The 23,941-nt window shown below is 42.6% G+C and overlaps 2 protein-coding genes across 2 annotated transcripts; one reads left to right on the forward strand and one right to left on the reverse strand.

Annotated features, from left to right (window-relative positions):
• The first annotated feature begins 114 nt into the window (after positions 1 to 114).
• LOC124132560 (peroxisomal 2,4-dienoyl-CoA reductase [(3E)-enoyl-CoA-producing]-like) lies at positions 115 to 9,464 on the forward strand. Its single transcript, XM_046496512.2, has 8 exons — positions 115 to 296; positions 1,314 to 1,382; positions 1,889 to 2,006; positions 3,518 to 3,587; positions 6,302 to 6,426; positions 7,016 to 7,109; positions 7,738 to 7,842; positions 8,263 to 9,464. Exons 1-8 carry the CDS (start codon positions 220 to 222, stop codon positions 8,490 to 8,492), a joined length of 888 nt encoding a protein of 295 aa, XP_046352468.1. The 5' UTR covers positions 115 to 219; the 3' UTR covers positions 8,493 to 9,464.
• A 1,748-nt stretch (positions 9,465 to 11,212) lies between these two features.
• LOC124132559 lies at positions 11,213 to 18,803 on the reverse strand. The gene is made up of 4 exons (XM_046496511.2): positions 18,419 to 18,803; positions 15,313 to 15,473; positions 14,478 to 14,528; positions 11,213 to 13,078 (listed from the first exon to the last, which is right to left on the reverse strand). The coding sequence occupies exons 2-4, from the start codon at positions 15,460 to 15,462 to the stop codon at positions 12,911 to 12,913; spliced, it is 369 nt and encodes a 122-aa protein (XP_046352467.1). The 5' UTR covers positions 15,463 to 15,473; positions 18,419 to 18,803; the 3' UTR covers positions 11,213 to 12,910.
• Positions 18,804 to 23,941: the final 5,138 nt, after the last annotated feature.

The raw sequence follows: 23,941 nt of genomic DNA on the forward strand, positions 1-23,941 counted from the left end.
AAGTACACAATTCTGAGTTGTATGTGTTACGTCGAGAAATGCTGTCTGGTTTATATACGGTCGTTGGGTTATACTCGTTGAGACAATCTTTCTTCCAGATGTAAATCCTACTTTTTCATGTGAAAACAAGTTCAAAGTTCACGCACATGTCCTCGAAGAAGTTGTCCACTCCAGCATAACCTCCATCACTTCAGTTGTATTTATATTTGAACGGAGAACATGTCACGAAATGATGTTATTCACAAAGAGACATGTGAAGAAAATTACAAATATATATTTAAACCAGACATACTCAGGTGAGATAATAAGAAAATTATAATGATCTATCGGTCTGTCGTGCACTAGAACATAACATGACTTGCAAAAGTTGCAATACATTGATATGCTTCTAACTTAGCATACAGTGTTTATGCAGCACTGACAGCGACATTTGTGCTTATGATCACACGTCTAGGGTTATACCACAGTAAATTTAGTGTGGAGAACGTGACCACAAAATACCAATATCAAATAAGAAGATCCACCCATGCAAGATATACGGGGAGATCCGGGTTGGAATAGGTCTTCAGCAACCCATGCTTGCCATAAAAGGCAACTATCTTGTCGTAAGAGGCAACTAATGGGATCGGTTGGTCATGTTCGCTGACTTGGTTGATGCATGTCATCGTATCCCAATTGCGAGGATTGATGCTCATAATGTCAATCACTGGATTGTCTGGTCCAGACTCGATTATTTACAGACTGCCATCATATCGCTGGAATATTGAAACTTTTATCGTAACCTTTATTATCTAATGATACTTGTATTTTGAAAACATTGTTTTGAGCTACATAACCTTTGGACTCCATTTGTATGTATCTATAATTGCCAATGAAGCTTAAAATTTGTTTTAAGGCTTATATGGAGACTTTAGAGTGTATTTCTTTGTGTTCTTTGTGTCCAAAACCCTAGATTCTTTATGCGATGGAGTGGCACTAGTTCCTTGTAGGTAGATTGAGTTCCATTTTTTTTTGTAAGTTGCTTGTGTGGGGCAGCCAATGCATACATCTTGATATATCAACATAAAAATGATTGTGAGGCTGCCATCAGAACCCACAGACTTTAGAAGCTGCAGGCTCCGAGCAAACTCTTCAGGCCCTCATTTAAAAAACTGTAGATTATTGTGACAAAGAAATCGACATGTAAACTTACTGCAGGCCATCAGGACCCACACAAATGTGAAACTACAAGCCCGACACGAGATCTACCTGCCACGGGCCTACGGACAGGCACTTATTTTGAACCCAGTTTGATTTCGTCTCCATGATTTCAGAGGGAAAGTCGCCTTTGTAACTGGTGGTGGCTCCGGGATCTGCTTCACAGTAACTGAGATCTTCATGAGGTGGGTTCAACTCTCACTTAACCATCGCTCATTATGGGACTTTGTGTTAGTCTCTCCTGATGTTATGATTAATGAAGAAATGGGATGAATAGCTTTCTGCACATAATATTTATATTTTATCTTAAGTAACAGTACTGGAAGTCTGTACAAATATACTGTAGGCATAATGATGATGTCACTTCATGTTTTGAGATAAGGCTTACTGTTTGCAGTTCGTAAAAAGTAAGATCTTTAACTCCAAAGTGTCGCCTTTATAGGGAAACTCTCTTTGTATTTTTTATGTATATCTTCTTGTTGATATGTTTTTCTCTGAAAGTTGATGATAAAATATGACGTGTTAGGGATAGGTAATTTATAATAAAATAACAAAATAATAAATGAACATTTTTCCATTACCTCTGAAAATGGTAACTTACTTTCTTTCTTTCTATCAATGCATGATTTTCTCTTGTATGCATTATAACAGATCAGGTCCCTAAAAGTTGACCATAAAATGTTGTGTTTAGACATGGGTGTGACACAATTATAGTCGGGCGGAACTTTGAGCGAGTGAAGCAGGCGTCGGAAACACTGACAGCAGCAACAGGAAGGAAATGCCTGCCTCTAAGTGTGGATGTCAGGAAGGTGAGTCATTCATTCACTCACTCACTCACTCACTCGCTCGCTCAGTGGTTGGATGGCATAACCATATCACTCGCACTGTAAGGTTGTGTTGATCAAGGGCGACTATGCTGAAGGCAACTGGGAGTTCTAGCATGGTTCATTCAAGTTATTTTAAACCACTTTATTATTTTGACTAATATTCTGTGATTTTAAGTCACATCTCATAAAGTAGACGCCACACCGAAGACCCGGGTTTGATTTCCGACATGGGTACATTGTGTAAAGCCAATTTCTGGTGTCCCCCAAGGAGGAAAACCATACTCACTCACTCATAAAGTAGAAGATGGATAACAAGGAAACAGGTGCTTCATTAGGTCCTCACTGTGTGTATTGTTTTGCATCAGTATTGATCAATATTTGTTTGTTTGTTGTTTAATGCCACACTCAGCAATATTCCAGCCAAGTGACGGCAATTTGTAAATCCAGTGGTTGGCATCATGAGCATCCATCCACGCAATTGGGATACAATGACATGCATAATCAACCAAGTCAGCAAGCTTGACCACCCGATCCCGTTAGTTGCCTCTTACGACAAGCATAGTCACCTTTTACAGCAAGCATGGGTGGCTGAAGACTTATTCTACCCCGGATCTTCGCGGGTCATATTTATCAACAAGATAAGTAAGCAGAACATTATCTTAATGCCCTAGAGGCATTCATGGAGGCAGTTGGTTGTTTAACTTGAAACACTCAGGTGGTAGATGTAGAGCAAATGACAGCTCATAGTAACTCACGAGACAATACAGGTAGCTTGCTGAGACTGAATCTTTTCTCATATTTTGCTACTTTTCTATATCAGAACACAGTGAAAACATCTCCTTGTGTTGTGATGTCACTTTGTGGCTGTGTGTTAATGTGGAATAAGTAATGAGAAAAGTGGAAAACAGTCTTGTCAGTTAAGTGGCTATCATACTGAATCCCAAAAAGGATGAGTTTGGATTGTGAATGACCAAATGGGGTGTGAATGTGGATCATGTTGGATGAGGAAGGTTTGGGGGGGTAGGTGTTCATAGGTAGGTGTAAAGTGTATATGAATTTTTTAAAATTCAATGCTCAATGCTTATATGTAAGACCCGTGAAGATTCCGGGGTAGAATTGGTCTTCAGCAACCCATGCTTGCCGTAAAAGGTGACTATGCTTGTCATAAAAGGCGACTAACGGGATCGGGTGGTCAGGCTCGCTGACTTGGTTGATGTATGTCATCGATCCCAATTGCGTGGATCGATGCTCATGATATTAATCACCGGATTGTCTGGTCAGGACTCGATTATTTACAGACCGCCGTCATATAGCTTGAATATTGCTGAGTGCAGCGTTAAACAACAACAAACCAACCAACCAACCAACTTATCTGTAAATGTTTTTCAATACAAGGTGTCTTTTAGGTGTCTAAGTGAGGCCCAGTGGGTGTAGGCTTTGCTCATATATATACATACATACATAAGACACTGAGATTATTATTATTATTTCAGCCGCAGCAGATACTGGAAGCAGTGGATGAGGCAATGAGGCAGTTTGGGAAAATTGACATCTTGGTCAATGGTAGGTCTCCTATTTAAATACTTTCTATGTCTGTGATTTTATAAAACAAACAGTTTCATCAAAAACATATGCTTCAATTCTACAGAATCAATTGCCATTGTACATATTGGCCGTTTGAAATTGCAGAAAATGTTGTTCCTTAAACAAGTCTAGACTAATGCCTACTTTATAGTAGTGCTATCCAACTGAGATACCATTCAGAAGTTTCACATGAATACCCCACTCACTCAGACACAATGTACTGACTCCGAGTCGACCATTCCTTTTTTTCCCCCTAAATGCCGAGCGCCTGGCAGGGTAACAAAAAGTACCATCTCTTTCCTTTTTTTGGTATGATGCGGCCAGGGAAGTAATCTCTGTACCACTAGACCACAGAGACAGTCATCTCTGTACCACTAGACCACAGAGACAGTCATCTCTGTACCGCTAGACCACGGAGACAGTCATCTCTGTACTGCTAGACCACGGAGACAGTCATCTCTGTACCACTAGACCATGGAGACAGTCATCTCTGTACTGCTAGACCACGGAGACAGTCATCTCTGTACCGCTAGACCATGGACACAGTCATCTCTGTACCAATAGACCAAGGAGACAGTCATCACTGTACCACTAGATCATGGAGACAGTCATCACTGTACCACTAGACCATGGAGACAGTCATCTCTGTACCACTACACCATGGAGACAGTCAACTCTGTACCACTAGACCATGGAGACAGTCATCTCTGTACTGCTAGACCACGGAGACAGTCATCTCTGTACCGCTAGACCACGGAGACAGTCATCTCTGTACCACTAGACCACGGAGACAGTCATCTCTGTACCACTAGACCACGGATACAGTCATCTCTGTACCACTAGACCACGGAGACAGTCATCTCTGTACTGTTAGACCATGGAGACAGTCATCTCTGTACCACTAGATCATGGAGACAGTCATCTCTGTGCCGCTAGACCATGGAGACAGTCATCTCTGTACCGCTAGACCACGGAGACAGTCATCTCTGTACCACTAGACCATGGAGACAGTCATCTCTGTACCACTATACCACGGAGACAGTCATTTCTGTACCACTATACCATGGAATCATCTTTGTACCACTAGACCATCGAGACAGTCATCTCTGTGCCGCTAGACCACGGAGACAGTCATCTCTGTACCACTAGACCATGGAGACAGTCATCTCTATACCGCTAGACCAAGGAGACAGTCATCTCTGTACCACTAGACCATGAAGACAGTCATCTCTTTACCACTAGACCATGGAGACAGTCATCTTTGTACCACTAGACCATGGAGACAGTCATCTCTGTACCACTAGACCATGGAGACAGTCATCTCTGTACCACTAGACCATGGAGACAGTCATCTCTGTACCACTAGACCACGGAGACAGTCATCTCTGTACCACTAGACCACGGAGACAGTCATCTCTGTACTGTTAGACCATGGAGACAGTCATCTCTTTACCACTAGATCATGGAGACAGTCATCTCTGTGCCGCTAGACCATGGAGACAGTCATCTCTGTGCCGCTAGACCACGGAGACAGTCATCTCTGTACCACTAGACCATGGAGACAGTCATCTCTGTACCACTATACCACGGATACAGTCATTTCTGTACCACTATACCATGGAATCATCTTTGTACCACTAGACCATCGAGACAGTCATCTCTGTGCCGCTAGACCACAGAGACAGTCATCTCTGTACCACTAGACCATGGAGACAGTCATCTCTATACCGCTAGACCAAGGAGACAGTCATCTCTGTACCACTAGACCATGGAGACAGTCATCTCTGTACCACTAGACCATGGAGACAGTCATCTTTGTACCACTAGACCATGGAGACAGTCATCTCTATACCGCTAGACCAAGGAGACAGTCATCTCTGTACCACTAGACCATGGAGACAGTCATCTCTATACCGCTAGACCAAGGAGACAGTCATCTCTGTACCACTAGACCATGGAGACAGTCATCTCTGTACCACTATACCATGGAGACAGTCAACTCTGTACCACTAGACCATGGAGACAGTCATCTCTGTACCACTAGACCATGGAGACAGTCAACTCTGTACCACTAGACCATGGAGACAGTCATCTCTGTACTGCTAGACCATAGACACAGTCATCTCTGTACCACTAGACCATGGAGACAGTCATCTCTGTACCACTATACCAAGGAGACAGTCATCTCTGTACCACTAGACCATGGAGACAGTCATCTCTGTACCACTACACCATTGAGACAGTCATCTCTGTACCACTAGACCATGGAGACAGTCATCTCTGTACCACTAGACCATGGAGACAGTCATATCTGTACCACTATACCACGGAGACAGTCATCTCTGTGCCGCTAGACCATGGAGACAGTCATCTCTGTACCACAAGACCAAGGAGACAGTCATCTCTGTACCACTAGACCATGGAGACAGTCATCTCTGTACCACTATACCACGGAGACAGTCATCTCTGTACCACTAGACCATGGAGACAGTCATCTCTGTACCACTAGACCATGGAGACAGTCATCTCTGTACCACTAGACCATGGAGACAGTCATCTCTGTACCACTATGCCACGGAGACAGTCATCTCTGTACTGCTAGACCATGGACACAGTCATCTCAATGGAACATTACTGTAAAGTTGTAGGATTGCCATCGGTTCTGAGTTGATTGACTGACTGACTGATTGCAGGTGCTGCTGGCAACTTCCTCTGCCCCCTAGACCAAATGTCCTTCAACGCCTTCCGCACTGTCATGGAGATCGACGCTCACGGGACATTCAACGTCAGCAAGGCTGTGTACGACAAGAGCATGAAGGTGTGTAAGAGTATTTCTGCTTCTATTGTAGTACAAAATGTATTGCTGGAGTTGGGGGTGGGGGTTGTGGCATCAGGTGTATAGCTGGAGGAGGTGGGTGTTGGCGGCATCAGGTGTATAGATGGGGTGAGGGGGGGCGGGGGGGCATTGGCAGCACCAGGTGTATAGCTTGAGAGCTTGAGTACAGGGTGGGGGTTGTGGCATCAGGTGTAGGTGTATAGATGGAGAAGGGGGGGGGGGGGGTTGCAGCATCGGGTGTATAGCTGGTGGGGGGGTTGGCGGCATCAGGTGTATAGCTGGGGGGGGGGGGGGGGGGGGGTTGCAGCATCAGGTGTATTGCTGGAGGAGGTGGGTGGGGTGGGGTGGTGGCCTCAGGTGGGAAGCTGGAGGGGGTTCAGACATCAGGTGTACCAGTACACCTGGAGGAGGATGTGGCATCAGTCATTTACCTGCAGGGGGACTGAAATCAGGTGTCTACCTGGATGAGCACTGTTGGTTTATGTTGGTTGTGAAGCCATACTCACAAACCTCAATCACCCTGTCACATTTGTATAGATGGTACTGTCACAATAACTGGATCTTCTTGTAGACAAATGGCGGTGTCATCATCAACATAACAGCGTTGCTGCATCTGAGAGGAACTATGATGCAGACTCATGCTGGCTCAGCCAAGGCAGCCATAGGTTTGTTTAAAGTGGATATTATACAGTCCTTCTTAACCCCTTGTCGACCCTGTGGGCATTCCCCAGCAGAATAGGTCCACAGTACTCGTACTTGTCGTAAGAGCTGACATTGAAGCCCATTTCACTTCACCTGACGTTATGGTTGTAGATGCCATGGCGCTAAAAAACAAAAGGATGTATAGGATAACCACAGCAATGTAAAAGTGTGGCTTTATTATTTGCATTCATATCTGCCTGTTTAGTTTCATTTTTGAGATATTGAAATTAGAATGAGTGAGTTTGGTTTGATGCCGCTTTTGGCAATATTCCAGCAATATCACGGCAGGGAACACCAGAAATGGGCTTCACACATTGTACCCATGTCGGGAATCGAAACCGGGGTCTAAAGTGTGACGAGCAAACGCTTTAACCACTAGGCTACCTGACCACCCCCTGTTGAAATTAGACTTCCATTTAACACATGGGTGCAATGTGTGAAGCTAATACCTTGATCCCCAATAGAAATTACTATAAGTGGAGTAAAACTCTACTACCTCACTCACTTTAGATGCTACTAACTTGTATTGAAGTTCCAGGGTTCAAATGCCTCTACCTCTTTTCTACCATTCCTACGCTGGTTCTGTTTTAGAGGCGATGACCCGTCACATGGCGGTGGAGTGGGGAATGAACGGAGTGAGGGTCATGTGTGTGGCCCCGGGCCCAATTGCTGACACCGAGGGATGGAGACGCCTTGGTATGTTCCCCTCAGGAGAAATACTTGTTGTTACTGGCAGAGTAGTTGATGCTGTCATCAGTAAACTCATGTTCTATTGTAGATTTGATACTGCTGGTGGACCAATCAGAATGCAAGATTCTTAAATATTATGGTAGATTTTATTTTGATGTTCCCATCAGTAGTTGTTAAGGAGGAGTGGCGTCCAGACTGTCCAGGCTGATAGAGATCCACTGCCTACAGCAACTTGTCACTGTTACATCTCCACTGTCTGAAGCTGAGGAATTAGATGTTAAAGTTAAGTGTTTGCTGACAAATGTTCAATTGTTGTAAGGTACATTTGAATTCTGATTGAGAACACGAAAATATTCATGAACAGAAATCAGTATTTTATTCCAATAATTGCTTACTGATCCTAAAACTTTCTCTTCCAATTTGCAGGTGGTGGTCGTGTAGATGAAGAATTTGAGAAAGCAATTCCCATCCAGAGGGTTGGTTTGCGGGTGGACATCGCCGATGTCTGCCTTTTTCTGACAACCAGGGGCAGTGAACTCCTGACTGGCACGACTATCTTTGCGGATGGAGGCAGCTGGCTCACTGGCTCCAACAACTTCTACCAGGCGAAGAAGATGTTGTCCTCGGGAGTCCCTGTGTCCAAAGCCAGGTTGTGAGCAGGGAGGAGGAGCAAGGCAGTACAGAGAACATGGTCTGTCACGCAGAACAAGAGATGATGATGATGATGATGATGATGATGATGATGATTATTGAACAAAAGAAAAAAGAGCTGCTGCTGCTGCTGCGGCTGCTGCTGCTGCTGATGATGATGATTGATTTATGAAATCAAGATGAGTTCTATTTGTCTGTGATATGTTTAGTGATGAGTATATCATTTAATTTATAAAATGAATGCTTGTCACCATGGTTACTCGGAGGTGTAATATACAGAAAAATGATGCCAATGATTAACATGGTGCCATTGATAATCAGTATAATTTGTGTTTGTGTCTTTTTTCAGTCTGTTATAAATTATGGAATAATGGCAGATTCTTGTTGAAAAACATGTTATCCTATTATTTTTGTATGAATTTGCGTGTACTTTCCCAAACCTAATCCCTAATCAGTATGGGTGGCTGTGTCTGTTCAGAGTATGTGCCATTGTAGAAACACTCCTGTCTAAACAGTCAATGCATGAATTCGAAAGTGTCCATGTTTTTTTAATACCAAAGTAATGTCTTTGGAATACTTGAAAAGTGCCTGAAATTGTCTACATGCGAGCAAATGTTTAATTGAGTGAAGCATTATCACACATAGCAATCTGTGCTTAACATGCTTAAAAAAACTCCATTCATTAGCCAGGAAGCACAGGAACTCGATGACTGTGTGTTTAGCATGATATATATTCGTATAGGAAAAAATCACACCCCTCTATACCATGTCTATATGTATAGAGAGGGGTGTGATTATTTTTTTTCTGTAGGAATATATTATGCTGAACACGCTATCATCGAGTTCCTGTGCAGGGAACCTGTGAAAATGCATAAGGTATGCAGTGTGTTGAATATACATTCATATGAAGCACGATGACATTGTTCATTTGCATATGTTTATTTTTTTAAGGAGAAGTAAAAGATAAAGAAAATCACCTGTTTTTGTTACGATTTGTATAGATTTAACATTTCTTTACTAGGAAAATAATTGGGCACATGTTTTAACAACGTAGTAGCCAACTTCCAAGATATCCAGGGTAGAATAGGTCTTCAGCAACCCAAAAGGCGACTATGCTTGTTGTAAGAGCTGACTAACGAGATGGGGTGGTCAGGCTCGCTGACTTGGTTGATGCTTGTCCTTGTATCAATTTCCAAATTGCATGGATCAATGTGCATGATGTCAATCACTGGATTGTCTGATCCAAACTTGATTATTTACAAACCGCAGTCATATAGCTGGAATATTGCTGACTTGGTTGATGCATGTCATCGTATCCGAATTGCGTGGATCGATGCTCATGTTGTCAATCACTGGATTTGGTTGATCCAGACTCGATTATTTACAGACCGCCATCATATAGCTGGAATATTGCTGAGTGCAGATGATGCTAGTGAACCGAGTTACTTCCCTTTACCTAGAGCAATCAGACAAACATCGGCTCATTTCCACCCTGAGATAGTTATTTTCTTATGAACAAGTTACCTAAGATGTATTTCGACTGATTCCTGAGTCCTGAGCAGGCTACATGTGCTGGTGGGTTTAACCAAAGTTGTAAACGTTTGAGACCTGCATCAATTCGAGCTTTCCTCCAATATTAAGCTGTCACGAAGTGAAATAACTCGAATACTGTTCAAAACGGCGTAAAAACAACTCACAACTCACGACAAATAAATTCCTTCATAAAAGCATACATTCATTCATTCATCTGCAAGTCATCCTGACCAAACCACGTGAAGCGTAATAAAATCCTTGCTTCTGGTGACTTGATGAGGATGCATGGTGGGGGATGTGATTCTGCCAGATGAAACCGCCCGGCTGTGAACTTCTGAGGACGTACTAGTTGTTCCGGCAACAAATCACGTGCGTGGAATGTCTCGACGCGTGACCTAGTGCTGACCGACGTGGGCGGGCGAACTAGAATGTACAACGCCCCATTCATTTGGACGATAAGATTAAATCATCCATATTTCCAAATCCCTTGAAACAGTTGAATACATTTAAAGGCGGACTCACACGGGTCGGCCTGTCGAATCGATATGCCGAATTCGACCGAGTCGTATCGTCTGAGTGATTAATCGAATTTGACAAAAAGGACAAATCGGCAGCTCGAACCCGCATCGATTGTGTTGCGAGTGCGTAGAGTCTGTTCTAGCTAATCGGCAAGTTGGATGTGGCGCGATTAGACATTTTGATACCATGGAAACAAATCATCGTGAGATATCATGAGATCGACACCCAATCGGCAGATCGAATCGTGTGAGTGGCAACAAATCGATTTGTCGATATTCGTTACAATCACCGAACATGTTGTACAATGTATGGAAATCGGCATGTCGTTACGACAGGCCGACCCGTGTGAGTCGCGCTTAATACAGCAAACCTTATGACGACTTATGGGCGACATACGTCATCTAGAACTCTACGCCTTCACACACGTATGTGTAAGTTCATGGGCATGTATAATGATATATTTCCATAAATGACATGGAAATGGTCTTTTATAAAATAAATGCGTCAAAAACCAATCCATAATCATAATAAATCTCTACTCAAATCAGAGTCCATTGTACCATTCCGACAATATCATGAACATGTGTTTATGTATCGCCGTCAAACAGTGACGACACCAGGTGTTTGTGACCTTGAATGTTTTAACCCTGATTAAACAACTTTTGAACAAGAGTTGTATGGCGCTCTTTATTGTCTTCGTAAATAGAGATTAAAGAAAGACAACAACAAACACATCAGCATTTATATGACATTATGTATTACATCAAACTCCAGCATACTGGAGATCATCATGGCGAGAAATGTTAAGATATGATAATTGGCATAACATCTATGTGTGAGGTTAGTGACACTGGGGCACTTCCGCCTAGTAACTTTGAATCAGCTTATGTATCAGCAAAAGGAGTATATTGTCCCACTTTGGTATACGAGAAAGGAGTATATTGTCTCACATTGGTATACGAGAAAGGAGTATATTGTCCCACTTTGGTATACGAGAAAGGAGTATATTGTCCCACATTGGTATACGCGAAAGGAGTATATTGTCCCACATTGGTATACGAGAAAGGAGTATATTGTCCCACATTGGTATACGAGAAAGGAGTATGTTGTCCCCCATTGGTATACGAGTACTTCTACGTGAACTTGTTTTATATTTTAATCCTGAAAGAATAACCACAGCATCATTCTCTAATACTGTGATGAATACATAGTCACTTATCATTAATAGTCCAATGTCGTTCCAGCCCGTCACAAGGTCACTCTAAATAGGCCATACCATGCAGTCGATCTCACATCACACACTAACACTGATTTTAATATACATGTATACATACTCCAATGTCATCCAATCAGACACAAAACCATTAACCAATACGATCTTTCTCGGAGTTTTATTTTTCTCAGTGTTGTAAATCTGCATTATGGGAGTATTATTTTTGCTGATTAAGCAAACCACGAAGACTGCATTGTTGCTTTCGTATATTCGTTCAGCTTCTTTTGAAAGAGGATATACATTAGACTAACGCTAAGCCTATGAACGTATATTTTTTGTTGGAAACTAGCAACCACATGTTCATTGAAAGGAGACCCAGTCTGTGAATCTGTGTACAAATCGAGTCTTGTTTGGTTTAGCGTTATAGCGTTACAGAAAGGGTTGGGGGGGGGGGGGGGGGGGGGGGGGGGGGAAGGGAAAACAATAAGGTTCAGATACTGTGAGACATACATGTATGTATACATACATTTCTACCAGACACGTGAATTAGATTAGTATAGCATGTATTTACACCTACAGAATCATCATGCTTGTTCTGCTAAATCCACTTAACCTCTACGTTTTGTACCATGGAGAGATATTTGACCATACTGTTATAGATACAGATCCTGTCTGGACGGTACATTTTCATCGTCTTAACACGAGTTAATAGAGGTTCAGTATATGCACGACAAACATAATACAAAGGTGATACCCTTGTCACTATATACTTAAGACAGCAATATGGATTCAGTGCACCATGTGCTCGACTATTCCTTAAAATAAATTTTGATGATTGATGAGATATCATATGTTAATATCCTTAACATTGGGGCTATTTTCTACTTTCTGTTATTCATAATTGTTTAGTTAGGATTTTTTTTGTATTTTCCATATTTCAAAATTGTTACCCAGTTTTGCCAAAGTTAACCATTTTGAATAACAGAAAATAGCCTAAATATGTTGAACATATTTACATATGATATTTTATCTCGTATCAAATTTATTTTAAGTAATACTAGAGAAAATAGGGCACTGTAACAGTATGACAAGGAGAACACCCAAATCGTATGAAGGATGCACTGTTCATATCTATCAGCTATTTTCCTCAACTTGGTACTATCGTCTCTCGGCACACGCAGTTCTCGCGAGTCCATACAACAGGGTGTTCCCGGCCTGTCTCTCTCGTTCTTGTTTCACTTTCTCCATCTGAGCTTTTTCTATTTCATCTTGATAGTCGAGCCCTGGTCCTACTTCAGGATGTGGGAAATGTTGCAAGGATTTGTCCTGTAAGTATATACATGTGATGTAAATAAAAATTGTCAATGCAAGAGAATAACCAGCCTAGATTCTCTGCCGAAACAGATTCCACTTGGCGTAAACATCTTCCCGAGGCAAGAGAGTTAACTGACTATAAAAGTCCAGTTTCCACCCTTGCCGAAATAGGCTGGGATAATGGAGTTACATTTTGGCTGGACTAACGAGTCTATGCACAGTCCAATCAAAATCGCGCACCGAAATCGAAATCCGGTTCGTAAACTGCCATGCAGAGTTCGGTCGATTGCAGGATTTGCAAAGCATGTGAATCTCCAACTCGTTGTCAACAGATATTTTCCAAATCTTTTCATGTTTTTAATCAAGGTGCTCCCGTGATTTGATGTACACAAAATAGATCTTGATGGCCGATCAGATCGTCTTGACTGGGCGCCACCATTTTGTTTGAAACAAATGCATGTGATACGAGAGGTGGAATCTGATTGGTCCATATGGGAGAGGCATAGAATGGACACAACTCGTAATAGCAACTGGTGGCGCTACGATCGAGCCCAGGAATTCCAGGCTAGTTCGGCAAGGGTGGAAACTGGACTTGTAAAGTCAGTTAACTCTCTTGCCTCGGGAAGATGGGCGTAAAGAGCAAATGTAATCAATGATTAGTTGCCAATTGTATATTGCCTGAAATAAATCAATATTCAAAGAAAGTATGTAATTATACAGTGACGGCCAGACCGGGCTCATCGTTCACTGATCGTTACACGTTATGCTTTCGTTACCTAACTATCCTCGAAAATAGAATTTTTAAAAGGCAGTTTGAATCTGATAGTTCTGATGATTATGTAACATTTTGACTTTTGATACAATACTTTTGTTAACATCGCACTGCCTGTATTATTACAAATGCTAAAGCATGTACAAAATCATAGCAGGTGAGGTGAAATAGGGTTTAACGTGCAGGTGGCATGCATGTACACCTGTGTGTAACTGCTTGTTCTAGTCCGGAATTATGCCTGTTTTAATAGTGCTTGTCCACTGAACCCAACTCACTCACTCACTCACTAAGATGGCTACCCCAATCAGAGACAGTACACTGACTCGGAGCCGTCCAGTCCTTGTTTGAGCCCCTTAATTCAGAGCGCAAAGCAAGTTAACAAGTACTATCTTTTAACGTGTATTGGTATGACGCTACCGGGAATCGAACCACCGACCTTCAAATCCCCCGAATTTACTCTACCCACTAGACCTTGGAGGCATGCATATGAAGCGACGGTTTGTTTTATTTGCTCCGTCTTAACAATCAAACACACGAGACAGTTTAAATGTTAAGTCAGTTTCAGTAAATCAGCATGAAGACCCAGGTCAGACTATTCTGTTGGTATTCAAACATCTACCATGATGTGTCATCACTTACCAAAGACGTCGCGATATTTGCTATTTGGTTTTGGACATCCATCTTCCAGTTCTGAAATAAAATAGAACAGAATATTTGTACAGTTAAAAACGTGAAAAAACACCCTCGCCGAGGTCACTGTTGCACAGCGTGTGTGTATGTGCCAATCAGACAATAATCTCGTATACATGTTGATCGGATGGTCATCGCACCCTAACAGCGTAGGACTGTGCTCATAATATCAAGCACTGGTCTGACCCCGACCCGATTGTATAGCCGTGTCAAAGCTTGAACATTGCGACGTAAAACAAAATATGTCAAATATATGGTGAACAACCATGTTGACTGAATTACTTAATGAAAACAGCATTCGTAATTATACAATAGCGACAAACCCGGTGTTGATGAACAACGACCAAGCCGTCAGGGTATGTCCACAGAGACACACACACACACACACACACACACACAGACACACACACACACACTCACACACACTCACACACAGACACACAAGACGAGCGAACGCTTTACCACTAGGCTAGCCGACCGCCCCCACAGACACACACACACACACACACACACACACACACACACACAAGCACGCACTAACTCGATCAGATAAGAGTTAAGTCATCACTTGATTTTGTTGTTTGTTTGTTTGTTTGTTTAGTGCCACACTCATAACAACATAATATGTATTGACATATTGAGCATCGATCTACGCAAATGGGATACGATGTCACGCATCAACCAAGTCAGCGACCCTGACCACCCAATCCCGTTAGTCGCTTCTTACTGCAAGTATGGGTTGTTGTCTTGCTACACGAATGTGTGTAGAGGATAGATGCTCTACCTGGAACACCTCCCTCTTCTCGATGTTCCACTCGTGGGGCAGTGTCCACTCCTCTGGGTGCGGCGTTAGTTTGCTAACGTTGAGGGAAGGGAGGTTTATGGTGGAACCGCTTGATGAGTCTGGACCCACACTCGCTGGTCTCCCGGCCATGATTGTGTTCGCTGGAACATTGGAATATCATCAATACTTGCAGCATAACGTAACCTCCAGATATTTCAGTAAGTCCTTCACCTACTATATATATTCTGTACAATGTCCCTCATTCAGTCTTGCTTGACAACGGTATAAGGATCTATACCGAAACGTCGCTTTTTACAGTATTAAAGAAGTTGTTATCCATAAAATTGTGTCCACCTTGTCATCCGCCAACTTCTAAGTAATGCCTATCAAACAATTCTCTTGAATGACCCGAATAATATGAGGTCTTTTTATGTTTGTTGATTCCCAATACGCTTTGGTGACGAACATGTACATGTATGCCCAACAGAGTATGTTACGTTGTTACCTTTTTTTATGCATGTACGTACAGTATACATAGTATGTACATCGTGCTGACATGATATTACACTCAAGGCCTTAGTAAAGCCTTCAAAAGGTATAAATACACAATGCCATTTAGAAAGTGGTCAAATGTAACAAATGTTATATTTGGGATAACACTTTCTTAGTAAAGTACAGAAAAGGGTGTTGTTGTGGACGTGGGGAGGACATTTCAAAACTTGATGCAAAAATATGTCCGATACAATTCCTATTTTGACTTGTACCATTTGTTCCCTTATTTGTTCATGTGAACACTTGACATGCCTTCGCATGTGTTTGTGATTCTTACTCACCCACTAATAGCGATAACAGAAAAATCCCCAAGTCAGCGAAATGTACTCGAAAAAATAACCTAACTCCCCTTGCGCTTCAAGATCCGAAATGCACTCACAGAAACAAACACACCTGTGGTAATTTGTCAATTATGATAAATATATGTAATTACCTTATTATACATGCACTTTACCTTAACGCCATATGAAACAGGAATCAGATATATACATACGTCCGAATACCAACGCAGGAACTGGTACCTGTACGCTGTATTGAATCATTTGTCTATATATCGATTGCTTTACACCCTACAGATAGCGCGACATCAATAATAGAATACACCTATGCATCGAATGTCAGTGACTGGTGAGGGGTATAGATAACAAACCCTATGAATGTCGTCAAATCGCGTATTGCGTCGAAGCAAAGCTAATGTATTTTCTTGGGCCGTGTTTTATATGGTCCACACATTGACTCGCGAAAAGCAAAGGCTGTCTAATATGTCGACGATTGTTGTCAGGTTGATGTTGATTGTAATAATAATTCCGTCTTTAACGCTTGATTAGACACGTGAATGCGTCTTATGTCTCACCCCCGTGGGCAGTACAGGGCGGCATACGTCCAAGTACCCCATGATTATCATATATGTACGAGTTGACTAAGATGAAGGACGGGTGGTAGTCTGACTGATTGTGACCTGACTGATTGTGACCAGACTGATTGTGACCTGACTGATTGTGACCGACTGATTGTGACCTGACTGATTGTGACCAGACTGATTGTGACCGACTGATTGTGACCTGACTGATTGCGAGCTGACTGATTGTGACCAACTGATTGTGACCTGACTGATTGTGACCCGACTGATTGTGACCCGACTGATTGTGACCCGACTGATTGTGACCGACTGATTGTGACATGACCGATTGTGACCTGACTGATTGTGACCAGACTGATTGTGACCGACTGATTGTGACCTGACTGATTGTGACCTGACTGATTGTGACCGACTGATTGTGACTTGGCTGATTGTGAGCTGACTGATTGTGACCTGACCGATTGTGACCGACTGATTGTGACCCGACTGATTGTGACCCGACTGAATGTGACCAACTGATTGTGACCTGACTGATTGTGACCTGACTGATTGTGACCCGACTGATGGTGACCTGACTGATTGTGACCGACTGATTGTGACCGACTGATTGTGACTTGACTGATTGTGACCCGACTGATTGTGACCTGACTGATTGTGACCAGACTGATTGTGACCTGACTGATTGTGACTTGACTGATTGTGACCCGACTGATTGTGACATGCCCGATTGTGACCTGACTGATTGTGACCCGACTGATTGTGACCCGACTGATGGTGACCTGACTGATTGTTACCGACTGATTGTGACCAGACTGATTGTGACCTGACTGATTGTGACCCGACTGAATGTGACCAACTGATTGTGACCTGACTGATTGTGACCTGACTGATTGTGAGCTGACAAATTGTGACTTGACTGATTGTGACCCGACTGATTGTGACCGACTGATTGTGACCAGACTGATTGTTACCCGACTGATTGTGACCTGACTGATTGTGACCGACTGATTGTTACCGACTGATTGTGACCTGACTGATTGTGACCTGACTGATTGTGACCCGACTGATTGTGACCCGACTGAATGTGACCAACTGATTGTGACCTGACTGATTGTGAGCTGACTGATTGTGACCAGACCGATTGTGACCTGACCGATGGTGACCTGACTGATTGTGACCTGACTGATTGTGACCTGACTGATTGTGTGGTATCGTACTCGACTCATTAGGTATCAACTGGAGGTGTGTCTGACTCGATTGTCAGATTGTATTGACCGCACATGATGTAGCTGCACATCGCTTATACGGCATAAAACAACATTCACTCTCATTCACGGATGTGACACGTAATTGAAACATTAGTAGTACATTTCGATATGCACTGTTCAAAAAGAATACTGCACGAAGGTAGACACTGTGATATTAATGAGTTCTGTTCAATAAACACATTCTGTATTTAATAATCATATTGTTGGAATATATGCAATATATTCAACAATTTGATTAATACATACACAACAGAGGGAACTGATTACATGTTTAGCGCACTTTTCGTTTAGCAACAAAGAATAAAATCCAATGTGTTAGAAAGTGATAGTTCAGTTTATGTAAAATAACAATTGAAACATGAAGTACACTGCCAAGTATAAACTCATTACAATCCACAACATTATTATTCTCCGATCAAGCACTCACCTTCCTGGGTTACTGGTGTAGTGAGTAATCTCACAAATACCCTACTCGCCACTAGATCGGTCCTCTGTGCTGTAATCTTCTACCTTGGGCCTCACAACCAATCCGTAGACGTGTGTTGTATCAACGTACATATAGTGAGATGACCCTAGAGGCCTCTGATAACAAGACCGTTCCGACTGAACGTTGTTGCTTCCCTTAGAAACGCCAGTTATTGTCTGAATAATTGATATGACGTTTCAAGTCACAGGTTCCTGCAACACTGCGTTCAGCTAGCACCAGGTCTGTCTAGGGTAGCGACGACAAGGGAATCTACCCATGCTGAAACGGCATATATAGGTCTCAGGGTAGGGGCTTCAGTCAATAATCTGACTTAAGTCCTGGGCTGAATACAAAGTGGATTAGTAGGTAAGGCCAGCTGCTATGAAAGGGTGTATTATGCACCACTGGTGTGAATGCGGCCCCACGAAGACGTGTCGTCAGCCATGTGCTTGCTGTTTGTTTAGTATTGATTCATTTTTGATTGACTAATGTCTTGTAAGACATAATGTGTGATAATATCTGTTAACATTTCGTCACTATACTACAGAGAGAGAGAGAAGAGAGAAGAGAGAGAGAGAGAGAGAGAGACAGAGAGAGAGAGAGAGATGTGCCGTCAGCCATTTGCTTGCTGTTTGTTTAGTATTGATTCATTTTTGAATGACTAATGTCATTGTAAATCATAATGTGTGATAATATCGACATTTCGTCACTATACTACACACAGAGAGACAGAGAGAGAGAGAGAGAGAGAGAATGAGAGAGAGAGAGAGAGAGAGAGAGAGAGAGAGAGAGAGAGAGAGAGAGAGAGAGAGAGAGAGAGAGAGAGAGAGAGAAAGAAACACACTTTTTCCCCTGAACTTTTATTTTCTCAGACAATTCTGTGCCGGTGGGATAGCCTAGTTGGTAACGCGTTCGCTTGTCAGGTTGAAGACCCGGGTTCGATTCCCCACATTGGTACACCGTAAGCAGTTCATTTCTGAATAGTTAGACAGATGCACAGTACACATTGAAAAAACTCTTTCAATGACGTCACTATTACGCAAGAGGAGAATAATACATAATGACGTCAATGAATATATCTACAATCTAGGTGATTGTCACGATGACACAGGCTCCATCGTTTCCTGCTTGCACGGATCAGGATCGAAGCCTGAGATAATGGTACTATTTTGTTCAACTTGTCAAATGACAGGTTTATCCTAACTCATGATCTGGCAAAACAGGTATTTGCCACTTGACAAAATAGATATTCTGTTTGCCAAGATTAGCCAAAATCAATATCCTCTGTCTTTTTTACATACAGTGTATATATTACCGTATGGCTGGTTCACATTAATCCTCGAGTGAGCATTCAGAGTACAACCCAGGTTTATAGGATTAGGGCACAACGTAACATTACATGGGACTCGACATTGTCAAGTTGATTGGTCCTATTGTGGTAAGTGTTTCATACCCTTCATGTGTTGTAGTGATCTGATTATGAACCTGACGAAGTATACTGTGCATGGCAGATCTTTACGTCGGTATCCAGCAAGTCGATGTTATTGTTTGTGAAATAAAATTGATATTTGTTGAATATATTGCAATATTAACCAGTATATACTCACAACCAACTTTATTGTGATCCTACAAATACACTGATCGCTGACAATTACAAAAAGTTATGTTGGTAAGGATTATGTGACATCAAGTATTGATTAATCTACTAACTGCGCACACCACGACCCACTGGTCTCGACAGGCCAGAGTAGATTGCTTATTGAAGTCGAAAAGAAATCGTCCAATTTCAAACGGCTGTATATCTCTGGAATATAAATTACCAGACATTTCACCATAACCTTTAAAAACACAATACAAGGCAAAAGTAAAATTTTACGTTTATAAATACTTATATCTTTTAGAAAGCATTTGGCGTCCAATTTCAGCCCAATTAAACATTAGTACCTTTTAAGTCTTGAAGGTCAGAGAAAGGAGTTTTAAGTAAGGTGCATCTAAAAATCTAAAAATCACAATACAATCGACATCAACATGATCACAATAATTTCTTTAATATAAATTAGTTTATTATATAGAACGATACAAATGAACTCAGCCAAACATGCGTAATAAGGTTCATGTTTGAGAAATAATCATGATTCACAAGGGAGAAAACGTATTAAAAATGTTCCAGTCTTGCAGGGTTCAGGAAAAAAACATTTTTACACTTGATTTGAATTATATTTGTTATTCAATATGCTATTAAAGCCCATTTCTGGTGTTCCCCGCCGCGATATTGCTGGAATAGTGCTAAAAGCGACGTAAAACCAAACTCACTCACACTTAGCCAGTAGACATTTTAATTAACCCTACCACCTCCTTGGTCTAGTGGATAGATTGTCTGACTGGACGGCGGAAGGTCGGTGGTTCGATACAAGGCCACGTCACACCAAGGATGTTAAAAGATGGCTCGGCATTAAATGGATAAAATAAGGACTGGTCGACTTGGAGTCAGTATGTTGTTGGGTGCAATAATTGTGAGCGTAGCACTCTGTTTTATCTCACCCCACGTTTAATTAACCGTGGGACTTATTGTACATGTAGCGAGAAATGAACAGGTTCAGGAAACAATCGTAAAATCTCCAACAGCACACCTCTGCCTGTTGGTTTCAAGTTGAACTGAGGAGAGTGAGTGAGTGAGTGAGTTGGGTTTAACTCCGCTTTTAACAGTATTCCAGTTATATCGCGGCGTGTCAGCTTAATGTGGGAGGAAAGCCCGAAGTGATGCAGGTCTCAGACGTTTACCACTTAACTGAAACCCACGAGCACGGGTATGGTGCTGTCAAACCTAGAAACAAAATCAGGGCGAACCGGGATTCGAACCCACAATCATAGGTTTCTGGCGTGCCCAAGGGACGCAACTCTGCGCCTTAGACGACTGGGCCACCCATGACCCCAGAGGAGACTGTGTAATTGCAGGATGGTACATGTTGTTCAATCTCTGCTTATGTCAGACCGTTATAAGAGTTAAAACTTATGTTTCCACCACTGATGTTAGCAGCGACTGCAAGCCATGCAATGGAGTGCTAACAGAGTTGACTGTTCTTTAGGATATCGAACACTTGAAAACAGACGTGAATCGACGGCTTGATGCGAGGTGACGCGACGTAAAAATGGCGTCGCCGTGGGACGAATATGCCGGAGAAGGGCGACAGCGGTCGTGTTGTTTGACTGTCGTATGTTGCAAAATGCCCTTCGTTGAGCAACAGAAGGTATGGTTATGTAACGTTTTAAACATTGCGCATTCCTGCAGACAGTGACAGGCATAATTTCCTGGGCGCCATTGGCCGACTCGGACACTTTTATCGTGTGTGTTGCACGGACACAGTGGTTTGTGGATGATTGGAGTAACCCGCGGTGTGGGAGTCGCTTGACAAGTTGTCGTGTGTGTGGCTGGTGTGGCACGGACACAGTGGTTTGTGGATGATTGGAGTAACCAACGGCGTGGGAGTTGGTTGATAACTTGACGTGTGTGTGTGGCTGGTGTGGCACAGACACAGTGGTTTGTGGATGATTGGAGTAACCCGCGGTGTGGGAGTTGGTTGACAAGTTGTCTTGTGTGTGGCTGGTGTGGCACGGACACAGTGGTTTGTGGATGATTGGAGTAACCCGCGGTGTGGGAGTTGGTTGACAACTTGACGTGTGTGTGGCTGGTGTGGCACAGACACATTGGTTTGTGGATGATTGGAGTAACCCGCGGTGTGGGAGTTGGTTGACAACTTGACGTGTGTGTGTGGCTGGTGTGGCACAGACACAGTGGTTTGTGGATGATTGGAGTAACCCGCGGTGTGGGAGTTGGTTGACAAATTGTCGTGTGTGTGTGGCTGGTGTGGCACTGACACAGTGGTTTGTGGATGATTGGAGTAACCCACGATGTGGGAGTTGGTTGACAAATTGTCGTGTGTGTGGCTGGTGTGGCACGGACACAGTGGTTTATGGATGATTGGAGTAACCCGCGGCGTGGGAGTTGGTTGACAACTTGACGTGTGTGTGTGGCTGGTGTGGCACAGACACAGTGGTTTGTGGATGATTGGAGTAACCCGCGGCGTGGGAGTTGGTTGACAACTTGACGTGTGTGTGTGGCTGGTGTGGCACAGACACAGTGGTTTGTGGATGATTGGAGTAACCCACGGTGTGGGAGTTGGTTGACAAATTGTCGTGTGTGTGGCTGGTGTGGCACTGACACAGTGGTTTGTGGATGATTGGAGTAACCCACGATGTGGGAGTTGGTTGACAAATTGTCGTGTGTGTGGCTGGTGTGGCACGGAAACAGTGGTTTGTGGATGATTGGAGTAACCCGCGGTGTGGGAGTCGCTTGACAAGTTGTCGTGTGTGTGTGGCTGGTGTGGCACAGACACAGTGGTTTGTGGATGATTGGAGTAACCCACGATGTGGGAGTTGGTTGACAAATTGTCGTGTGTGTGGCTGGTGTGGCACGGACACAGTGGTTTGTGGATGATTGGAGTAACCCGCGGTGTGGGAGTTGGTTGACAACTTGACGTGTGTGTGTGTGGCTGGTGTGGCACAGAAACAGTGGTTTGTGGATGATTGGAGTAACCCGCAGTGTGGGAGTCGCTTGACAACTTGATGTTGTGTACAACTGACTCTGTTTTAGTTGAGTATTCATGTGATAATATTAAGCGTTTTGTCGATGTATTTGTTATAATTATGTTTATGTGATACAGGTCTCTAATATCTGCAGCAATATTACTAGATCATTGGTGTGATCGTGAGTTTGTGGAGCATGATGTCATTAGTGATGAAAACATGTGTGGGATACATGTCCTGAACGGTCCGGTCAAATGTCTGGACATGACTTTCATCAAGGTATATCTGAAAGTGAATGAATAGACTATGTTATTCGTTATTATAGTATTGTAGTAGACACGAGATGAGAGAAACATTTAATATACTATTTATTATATCCTTATCTACCGGAAAATTAAATTACTTCATTTCAAATGTAAAACCTTTCAACGTAAATTTTCCCTACCTAACACGCAAGGACGTTTCACCATCCCACGTAAATGCGACTTAAAGAAGTTCCGTGTTTGCAAAATTGTAAAAACTAAAAACAAAAGCAACCAAAAAATACTTGATGTCAATCAAATTCCTTATCATACATTTGGATATGATTACATACACGATCAACTTCAACCAAACATATTCTTGATAACTACGTTATTGGAAGCGAGGGAATACACGCTGGTCAAGTATCAAAAATGGCGCTTTACGGAACGAACAGTCTCGATTGATGAGTTTATTGAGAAATTTACAGTTTATAACGAAACATTTCCAAGAGAATGAAAAATGGCAAGAATAATAAATGACCATCTGTCATTATTTTTCCATGTCAATGTGGAACTACGAGGGCTGGCTGAAAAGTTCTAAGCCTAACTGTGAAAGACCCGTACCAAGTCGATGGTTTTCATTTATTTCTCCACATAG

The sequence above is a fragment of the Haliotis rufescens genome, unplaced genomic scaffold, assembly GCF_023055435.1.
Source record: "Haliotis rufescens isolate VD_foot unplaced genomic scaffold, xgHalRufe1.0.p SCAF_11, whole genome shotgun sequence".
Lineage (NCBI taxonomy): Eukaryota > Metazoa > Mollusca > Gastropoda > Lepetellida > Haliotidae > Haliotis > Haliotis rufescens.